At 44.4% G+C, this 11,008-nt stretch overlaps 1 protein-coding gene across 1 annotated transcript; it reads left to right on the forward strand.

The window, feature by feature from the left end:
* Positions 1 to 80: 80 nt before the first annotated feature.
* APCDD1L (adenomatosis polyposis coli down-regulated 1-like) lies at positions 81 to 4,002 on the forward strand (the record flags this gene model as incomplete). Its single annotated transcript, XM_009698225.1, is given in 3 exon segments — positions 81 to 659; positions 661 to 742; positions 3,238 to 4,002. Coding segments are annotated over 3 exon segments (1,426 nt in total), but the record flags the coding sequence as incomplete, so codon positions are not given.
* Between the last annotated feature and the right edge of the window lie 7,006 nt (positions 4,003 to 11,008).

The raw sequence follows: 11,008 nt of genomic DNA on the forward strand, positions 1-11,008 counted from the left end.
GGTAGCGGGTACCTGGAGCTTAAAATCGCCTAAGGGTGGCCACTGGGTGTGGGAAGCTCCTGCCTACAATGCTGCTCCAGCCCATGCCCACCCCTCTCCTCCCGTACCCCGGGTGCCCCTGGGGAGGGATTTCCCCCTGCAAACCCCCCGGCCGCGCACTGCGGGCGGCTCAGGACTGCCTTCCTCCCCAGGTGTGAGGTGCGGCCGGGACCCGAGTTCCTCACCCGATCCTACCTCTTCTACGCCAACCGCCTCTTCAAGGCTTACCAGTTCTACTACTGGGACCCCTCCTGCCGCGACCCTTCCTACTCGCTGGTCATCAAGGGCAAGCTCCGGCTGCGCCAGGCCTCCTGGATCACCCGCGGGGCCACCGAGGCCGACTACCACCTGCACAAAGTTGGCATCGTTTTCCACAGCCAGAAAGCCATGCGGGAGGTGGCCTCCTGGATCAACCAGACCTCCGGCGAGGGCTGCAGCGGGTTCTTGCCCCCAGGGCGCAGCTGGGCTCCCGGAGCCCTCTACGAACTGCTGAGCGCCAAGACCGAGCGCGACTGCACCGCTGCCTTGGGCTTCGCCATGCACGAGCTCAGCCTGGTGCGGGTGGAGAAGCATTACCAGCCCTTGCTGCAGCCACAGCAGAGCGGGAGCCGGCTGGTGGAACCTGGGGGACATTCACACGGAGTGGGTGGAGAGGCTCCACTACCGACCCACCGGTTATCAGCGACCTATGCAGAGTGCCGTGGTAAGGATGATACATTTACACAGTCCCCTCATCGGTTCACGGGCTTTGCCAAGCGTTTGTGATTTCCTTACGGTTAAAATACCGCCTGGCCACACTTAGGCCCCCTCTAGCCTAAGGACACGTGGATGCGGAGGTGCGGGTTCCCGGGGTGCTGCCCGGGTGCTCTGCGGCACAGGGGGTTCACCCTCTCCCTTACTGGGGGAGCAGGACTGGGCTGGGTGAAAGCTCAGCAAAACCAACGTCAGAAACAAGCCTGCGTTGGCATGGGCCTGGAGTTAATGGCTTTTCTTTGGCTCTGTGTTTGCCTAGGAAGGGCAGTTTCCTAGTTTCCCGCACCGAAGTCAGTGAAAGCTTCGGGCTGCACGTCGTTAGAGACTGCCTGCTCTGTCATTTGTCTTCCTCCCCTCTCTTTCACTCTTTGTCCTGTCCTCCAGCTTGAGAGAGGAGTGAGGAAGCAACATCTGCCATTAAATCATTAGTCCTCGGTCTAATGCCATTAGAAGAGGAAGTTGCCCTGAATACAATTATGTTATTACACAGAAATCAAACTTCTGTTTTGACATAAATAAAACTGAGCAGGAGACTTGGTTGCCTTTTATTTTATATTTTGTTTTGCAGCAGGTTAGTTTATTTCCAGGAAAGCACATTTCTATCTGAATCATAGCTAATCAATTCAGAAACAATTGAGCTGTGAGATGGGGTGAAAAAAACCTCTCTGAACTTTACCAGATAGAACTGAATTAACTGAGGGAAAAAAAAAAAAGTATTTTAGGGGCCACATTTCCCCACCCCCCAAACTACACCAACTGAACTCTGAAACACGCAGAGCAACACCCCTCTCCCTCTCGAAAATAACATTGTCAAATTGGTTAAACTTGTGTTACCTTGGGCCAAAACCATATATATGAGCAAAACCAGATGGTAAACATAAACACTTTTAAAAGTTAATTTAAAACCAAATCTAAAGATACTGAAATTAATTTTCTGAATGTAGCACTGTAATTAATCAGCTAACAGCTCTCCAATGGACCAGCACATGATGTCACCACTTGGCGGTAATTAGAAGCTGCCATACATTAGAAATAACTTCACACGACTGGTTTAAGCAAGTAAGATTTTTGGCTCCTTGTCTATAGTGATAATTTTCCTGGGCACAGGATTTTTTTATTTTTTTTTCCTTCTCTCTGAACTAGCATCCATTTGCCTGTGCTGGTGAGTTATGCAGCTATGTTAGGAATTATTTTTTAACGCTCTTTATGAAAATATACGCTTTCACCCTTAAATCTATATCTGTTTTAAAGGAACCCATTCTCCCCAAATTACCTTTCATTATCAAAGAATTTCCTGTCTAAGGAGAGCATATATATTTGCCAACTTCTGGGATTATTTAGCCATAATGTACTGTGCACTGTCAGCACTCATTAACGTGACAGTAGCAGTAAAGCAAGCTGAAAATGACTAAATTACAGTAGACTCCAATCAACTTGCATGTAAATTACCCACCCTACAGTTAACTACTGAGTTATTTAACCTTGTTGCATGCGACAGTTCAGTAATGATTAGCTCGTGTTCTAGAAATGATATAATGTTCAAACCCTGGTTATTTAAAAATAAATCAGTTGTGATATATGAAGTATAAGAAAAAGTTCCAGGCTACCCAAAAAACCCCCCTCCTAGCATTGGATCGGCTGCAGGACTGCTTTGGTTGGGAGCTCTGCGCGAAGCACAGGCGGAGAAGCAAAGGTCAGGTCCTCGTTCCGTCTTGCAGCGGGTCCTTTTCTGCTCTGTCTCCGGTGCAGTGCCCGATCTGGCTGCTTGGCAAACCCCTGCCTCCCTCCCGACCACCTCGCTGCCGCCTGCAAACGCAGCCCCAGATGCGGGAGCACGGCCAGGGGCTCTCTACGGCCCCGGTAGGAAGGGGGCGAGGGGGAAGCAGACCTCACCACGCTTTTGGCTGTCTTGGGGAGGCTGCCAGCAGTGTGGTGTAGTACAGCCACCCACGCCTGCCCACGGTAAGGTTTCAGAGCCTTTTCGGTTGCCAGAAAGAATGCATTGTTTCTTCTGAATCGGTGCAGAAATGCGTTGGTGTGGCTGACATCTCCCAGCACCCTCATCCTCACCCACGGGTGTATGCAGCAGCTTGCAGGGGGAAACTTGTGAAGGAACAACGTGGATGGCCCGAGCGAGCGTTCCCTGCCCTTAGAGCAGCTCTGCCCTTGCCCCGTCCTGCCGGCAGCCTGTCCTGAGCGGCCCTGGCACAGGGCAGAGCGCAGCCTCAGGGCACGGACCTCGCTCCCCTTCCCAGCGTACCAGAATAGCAAGGAGCCCGGGCAGCGCTTTATCTCACTTAATCTGCTTGGATGTCTTGGGCCAAGTTCATTGCAGTTGAACACCCTGGTACGGAAGAGGGGAGTCTGAGCTTTTTAAATATTCTGAAAGGGTTTTTTAGACTATCAGTTTACAAAAAAAAGGTTATTTTTTTTTGTCTTCTGCAGCACCACGTGCATCCTTGCCCAGCCTGTGGGATTATATATAGAGCTGACGAGCACCACCCACCCATACTACCCGTCAGAGCTCAGCTGCCGATGCAGCTCAGCGGCAGCTGGGTGAGCACCCACTGCGAGGTCCGACCTGCAGTGCTTTTCCTTACCAGGTACTTCATATTCCACGGTAACAACCACACCTGGGAAGGTTATTACTATCACTACTCCGACCCACTCTGCAAACTGCCGACTTTCACCATCTATGCATCTGGGCATTACACCCAAGGCATTCCCTCCTCCAAAGTGAGAGGTGGCACAGAGCTGGCCTTTAAAGTCACCCAGGCTCGGGTGACACCAATGGACCAGGTGACTGTTATGATGCTGAACTCCTCAGAACCTGGAAGCTGTGGGCTGACAAACTCCTGGAGTGCTGGGGTGGAGCAGGATATAACACCCACAAATGGATGTTTGGCTTTGGGGATCAAGCTGCCCCACACAGAGTACGAACTTTTCAAAACGGAGCAAGACACGAAAGACCGCAGCCTGCTGTACATTGGTGAAAGGCCCACGGACGGATCCAGTCCCGACAGCCCAGACAAGCGACCCACATCATATCAGGCACCTCTGATTCAGTGTGCTGGAGCGTCAGAGGAATTCTCTAACTATGTTAGTCTAAAATACTTGGGAAAAAAGGATGCTAATGGGAATGAAGAACTAAAACCTTTGCCTGTGGCCTTTTTATTGTTTATAGCACTTCTGTTTTTAAGATGGGACTAGTTGTCTATTCAGGTACAGCACAGAATTCAGATAGTCTTGGTGCTAGTGTGATTTTTATATCCTTCAAATAAGCACATCTGGAATCAGTTTTACTCAGATTTGGAAACGCTTTTTAAAAACACCCAACAACAGTGAACGAAGCCAAGAAGATACGCCTGACTACATACTGTTTGTCCTGTGGCTTTATTGCCTCATCTCCTCTCTTTGTGTACAAATTTAATGTAGTGACACGGATGCGCTGCGCATTGCAATAGAGAATTTAGCAATATGAGGGGGGAAAAAGCGACATCAATTACAATTGCTGCCTTGAGCTTTTGACATTGCTAAGATTTAATCAAGAGCTTGATTCAGATGTAATTCAAACATCCGAAGTGTCAGCTGCTGAGTTTCTTTGAGGTTAAGTTCCCTCCCATCATACTCCTTATTGCTGTTCTTGCAAATTTAATCTGCAGAGTCAGTCAGCAATAAACAGTCAGCAAGTGCTCTTCATAAGGGCACAGTTAATGATGCCTTTCTCAGATTACAGACATTTTCTGCAGTTTTCATGTGTATGTATGCACACAAAGATGCAACCTACAATCTTCCACTTACCTATGTACAAAAAGCAGCCCGCACAGAGGATTACCTCGATGGACTGTTATGCCTGACCCTGGTCATAAAAGAAGAGACAGTAAATGAAAAACGCTTCTGTGCACAACCGCTCCAAACTTCAGCATCACCTGCCTGCAGACACTGCATCCTTGCTGCATTATTCTGGCTTTCCAGTGCAGTACTGGCCTGTGCTTCGGTCCATCAGCAACGGCCCCGTGTTGCTGCCTGCCTCGTCCAGCAGCCAGAGGCACTGCCAGGCCATCGCGACTCCCACTCACCATGCACCGTTACGAAGCAAAGGATCGCTTACAAATCTCCTCAGGCTATGTATTTTCACTGTCTCCTTTTTAGTAAGTGTACTGGCATACCAGTTGTTAATCCAGCTCTCCTTTCAATCAAAATGTCACTTCCAGCCTCGTTCCTGTAAAGATGTTCTATAAATCTGCCTCCAATGAACAATGGGCTGAGGAGATGCTCGAGTCAGACAGCACAGTCAGGTCAAACTGATTTCTACTGACAGGAAGGACAAACTAAGAAATTATATTCCCTGTCTGCTGCAGCTAAGAAGCATATAACTTACTTGGAGAAGTCGTCCTCCCAGTAGCTAAATCCTCTCCAAATAAGCCTATATATCTTACTCAGAAAGGGTATTTTGTTAAACCAGCTATGCAATAGCTACATTCTTAATGCTGTATTTACGAACTTGCAGCTTGTACTTAGATAAATTATGGGTTTTATAACATACTTTTGGGGGATCTGTACATTAACTAATAATTCAAATGAGATGCTTATTAAATGCATACAGTTGTGACATAAATGTTGTCAGCATGTTCACGTGTTCCAGGCATAATCAAATATTGATCATGCACATCAACAGTTACACTTTTCAGATGATACACAAAAAGGCCAAGCTTGGCTACCTCGCCTTCAGTTCCCCCTACAATCAATGGAGAAGGAGACTTCTCCAAGGATTATTTCAGCAGGCAAAATACTTCCCTGTTCCTAAGGGTTGGTTGTTGTTGCCGGCTACTGTGTGGAGATCCATGGGCCAATGTTCAAAGAACTGGACGTGCATCCTGGAGAATGTGCCATCTCCTTTGGGCTGTCATTGTTGAGATGTTATGAATCAAGGCAAGTCTGGGGTAGCACAGCTCCATCTCACATAAACCATACACCTGGCAGAACTTTTTCTTCAGCAGACCAGCTTGCCATCACCGTGCTAGAGCCGTCACTCACTGCAGCCTAGAGCAAAGGTTCTTGTGACTCAAATCAGCAAAGCTACGTGTTCCTGCAGGACCCAGAGATCTCCATGGCAAGAACAGGGAAGAGCCTTGTGCTGTCTTTGGAGGGTGGGTGGAGGAGGGGGATGGCAATTCCTGTCCTACATTCACCCCCCAAGAATGAGATTTGTGTGTAGATACTTTTTTTTTTCATTTACATAGTATGGAAATGTGTTAAACTTAGCAAGCTTTCAGATACCACATGGTGTAAAAACTCTTCCAAGACCACAGATCCTTTCAAGGTGGTGGTGGGATTAAGATGCTGTAAAAAGTTACCAGACAACGTCACATACTCATGCATCAAGCACTTGAGAAAGCTCCCCCTCCTCCCGTAGCAGGTCAGCCACCACTGGGCACGCAGACACAGCTCCCCAGCTTTGCACGACAGATGGGCGATGCTGACTAAACTTCCCTATGAAAGTCTCATCGGGAGCCTCTATGGCCTCTGTTTCCCCTGCGTTAAGTATGCTTCTGAAAGAAAACAAAGCCATGAAAAAGCTATTTGCATAAATATCGTAACTTTTATTGTTCTGTTCACAGTTTTTGGAGAAACATTCCTAAATTACACAGTTATTCTCTCTGAAGAATTTGTGCCTTTTTCCAATTTGAATTTGCCTGGCCTCGATTGCCAGTCAGTGATTCTTGTTGTGGTGCTCTTACTAAGATCAGAGAGCTGCAGTGTTCAGTATTTTCTCCCCACGAAGGTATTCGTGCACTGTAATCAAGACATTCTCATTTTTGGTAGATAAAACTCAGCCAACTGAGTTTTCTCTCTCACCCTCTCCAAGGCATTTTCACACTCCACCAGTAATTTTTGATTCTTTTTTTTGCATCCATTCCAATTACTCAGCTTCTCTTTCAAAATGTAAATATCCAAATTGCATCCAAAATTCTCAGCTCTCACAGCCGAGACATACAGAAGTATAATCACTTACTGCTAACAGTAATTAAAAACAGAACACATTCGTATTCATTAGTCTTTTACCCTGGGACTGCACTGGGAACACATGTGGAGCTCTTACTCGCTCTGGTCCTGGGTATGTTTTTTTTTGTCATGTTAACATTTTATCAGTAATCATAGAATCATAGAATCATGGAATCATTATGGTTGGAAGAGACCTCAAAGATCATCAAGTCCAACCGTATACCTGTATCCATGTTCACTGGTGATCTGGAACCACGGAATGGTATCGGGTCCCAGCAGAACCCTTCTATGAGCATCCCTGTTCTCTTTGAACAACCACTTCCCAAATGTGTGATTCTCACAAAACAACAAGCTTTGCAGGGGCCCACATAACACTCAGTTCACCCTAATCCCAAAGAAAACTGAAAAAAAAAAGACAATGAAATGAGTTACACTACACTCCCTCATTAACATTCATCACCTTCACCATCCCTTCCCCAGGGGTGTCAGGCTCTTCACCCGGGCCCTCTCCTGTTTGCCGTCCTTCTCATCACGTGGTGAGATTGCCTCAGGCATCTCCCTTCGAAATACCGATACAAGGTTTCTAGACCTACTGAATTTAGAAGCGTTTTTAATATTAAGCACTGCTAATGAATGGCATCACCCTACACTCTTACGTCATCACTAGCAGTTTTACCACCTGCATCCAGTAATCGTCCTCACCCTACTGCTAAGATTTCCTCTGAACTTCTGCTCTTTATCACGCTCTCCAAGCACTCTAACCCATACATTTTTCTCTCCTTTGGCTATTACTTTCCTTATTAATTTTCTACACTTCAAAACTCTCATTTTGAGTTGATCGCTGTCTGCTTCCCTATTTCTTATTTGTTTTATATTACTTTACATCTAATTTTTCCCTTCATTTCATCACTGGAACAGGATGGGCAGTTAGCCAAAGTTACCCTCCTTCTCAATTGCAAAATTATTGGGGTTTTGGGCATTTAACACCTTTCACCTAGAAAACTGCCAATTCTAATTCGTTTTCCATCTAATTTCTTCTTTGCTACCAGATTTGATATCAAATTTGCTCAGCTATGCCCTTTTGAAGCACCAATTACATTTATTAGCAGTTTGTGTGGCTGTACGCCTAGCTCGAATGTAATCAGCATTAAACTTACAGTTCTGCAATTCATTCATCTGAGATAAAGAAGACAAAACCAAGTAACTTCATGTTTCATATCTAACACTGCATTAGAAAAACAGGTCTAGGACATAGACAATGAACATTAGTCCTAACTATGGGATTCCTTTCAACTGTGAAATAAATAGGTATCTTTTCATTGTACCTCTGAAGAAAAAACATGCACTGGCAGGTTAGTACCAGCTGAAAGTCAGTGGTAACAGGCAGGTGTGTATTGGGAAACTCTTCCCCATTCACTTCTTACATAATACTTTCCAAAAGTTTAATCGTTGTTTAACCACTCCAAAAAGCAGTGGAAAATAAAGTGTATTTCGAACACTCTGAATACATTTACTAGCTTCCTGCACTGGGTCTGAGCATGGAAGTCCTTTGCACCTTCTTTAATATCATAAGCTGTTCAGACAAGTCGCCTTTGCAATTTCCTGCTTCTCTAGCAGGCACAAAAATTTGAAGCATGAGCTGAGTTTGCCGGACAAACATAGTCATGGGTCTGATCTCCACTGCTCAATTAATTTATTTTTCCAGTTTTTAATGCCCCCCTGTTTAAAATACCTTAGAATGTATTTTACATTCTAGATTTCCCAAACAATTCCTAAACTGAAACAAAACACAAAAAAGTTTTTAAACACTTCTGGATATATTAACAGCACTGAGCTAGTGCTTCATTTGAGAAACAATCCACACTGAATATAGAAGTCTTATTTACTATAAATAAATATGCTGCATTGAAACAGCAGAAAAAAGGTGGAGGTGGAAAGGGGATGGTTGACAAGACTCAATGCTCCAAACTCTACACAGAGCGAAGAGGAAGAAGGCACAAATTTGATCAAAGAGGAAGCAGAAAGGTGAGTGGAAAAGTTCCCTAGGATGGGAAAAGGCACCTGGGACCAGAGTCAGACATCTCCATCATGGGAGTACTCTGCCAGGAGCCCGGCTGCAGCCAGAGAGTGATCCTGGGGGCCAGAAGTCCAGGATGGGCAGTCAGGGAAGGGCAAGAGTGGAATGGCGATGGGAAGAAAGAGACTGAGGTGGAAAATAAGTAGGCAGCAGAGAAGAAAAGCCATTAAAGACGCTCAGCTGAACATCTCTTTCTTTGCCAAGGAGCAGTGAAGGAACAAGGATGACTTGCATTGAACCAAAGGGCTGAAGGAGGGAATAGAGTGAGGTTTGATAGCTCAGGCAGAATAGGTCAGAAAATAAATTGGGTAGGAGAGTCTCCAGCCTTCATAGAAATGCCCTTTTGGGCTCAGAACTGAAGCAAAAATTCCTGGCTCCAATCTCACTCCTGTGTGGCCTCCCAGTGAAATGTCAAAACAAAAACTGCTGCTTTAGCTCAGTTGCTCACCACTGCATCGGATGTTTAGGTCAAGAATGGATGTCCATAAGCAGAACATAAAGGATTCCATCCTGACATGGGGGTTAAAAAATGGCATCCTGGTATTAGGTGTAAGTCCAACTTTTAAAGACCAAATTATACGTATCTTAAGATTATATAAGGTCAGGCACACAAAGTTGGGCAGTTTTAGACAGCTTCTGGGCAGCCTTAACTCACTTTTTCACCCAGTACCCGAGGCTTGATCAGATACTGCAACATACTCTCAAAAAGCGGCCAAACTAACACAGTGCACAAACTTGGTTTTGCCATTTTCTAACTTCTGAGTTCTTGACTTTGTACAGTCTTAATAAAGGTCTTTTAAAAGTAGTTGTGTGTGGATAATTATGTGTGGGAATTTTGCCAACTCAAACATGAGGGAGTTCAAGAGGCTTTTCTAATCTTGTGAGTTTATCCACTGAAGAAAAAGATTTGATTAAAAAAATGAAGTACAGCTAAACTGGGAACAATACTTTACTATGGGCTGTTCTTCGGTTCTTCACAGGCACTTCGAAATCTTGAAAAAAAAAATCACAAAATTAGGAACTTATTAAATAAGAATGAAATGTACTGATGCAGAAACATAAACAGAAATGCCAGATGTATAATGTCAACTTGTAATATGCGGCTTCAATTAATTCTTCTTAATTCATTTGTTTTCTTAACTTCTTTTGTTTTGCCATCTGGAAAAGGCCATTTTCTAACGAAAGATCATAGGAGGAAGGATCCAAAGTTCAAGTTTGCTTCAAGGAAAAGCAGCCTTGTTTCTGTCCTCATAGACTCAGCGTTCCTTTTTGTAGTTTTCACTCATGCAGAAGCTTCAGGACAAACTTAGGCCTGGCCTGGGAAGCAAAAAGATCTACATGGAAGTCTAGTAAAGTTTTCCAAAGTTTTACTCTTCAAAGTACAAATGTGAAAGCAGTTCTACACAAGGAAGTGAAGCCACAGGAAACGGCAAGGTAGACGACAGGTATATAGTAATTTTGGAAGTGTGCAAGTGCATGCTTATTAAAATATTACATGTAGGATTTCTGGTTGGCTCTTACTTGTGTTATTTTAAAAAATAATCTACATTTATCCAGTAAAAAAAAAATCAACTCATTAATAAAACAAACAAATGTTATAGTTAAGCAGATTTGAGTAGTGGAAACACCCAATTACTTTGTCCTCTGAAGCTAATCAAAATAAAAGTTAGTTACAGCACAATGAGTAATGTCACTTTTGCATTGACACCCATTAGACAAAGGGATTCAGGATACATGAAGCTGTCAGCATAATATAAAGAAATCTTAATTGGACATGGTCAAAGGATCAACATTGCCCTGCTTGAACAATAATTCCCACTATTTATCTAACTGTAACAGATGATTTATACTAGCACTGTATCCCACTGTCATCTTTTAATGAAGTATATCTGCAGAACTGTTAGGTTTCACTATATCAGCAAGCAGTTTCACTCCGTAATTGCTTTTCTTTCTAAAATGTCTAAACATTGGTTTATACAAATGTTTTCTAATTAGTAAATGAATTTGTAGACATGTATCTGATTAGAAAGAATCGTTAGCTTCCACATACGGTACTGAAATAGTCTCATTCCTGTACAGGTTATTTTCTTTTTATATTACTGCTTCTGACTCCCCCCCCCCCCCACCAAAACA

The sequence above is a fragment of the Cariama cristata genome, unplaced genomic scaffold (genome assembly GCF_000690535.1).
Source record: "Cariama cristata isolate BGI_N322 unplaced genomic scaffold, ASM69053v1 scaffold14994, whole genome shotgun sequence".
NCBI lineage: Eukaryota > Metazoa > Chordata > Aves > Cariamiformes > Cariamidae > Cariama > Cariama cristata.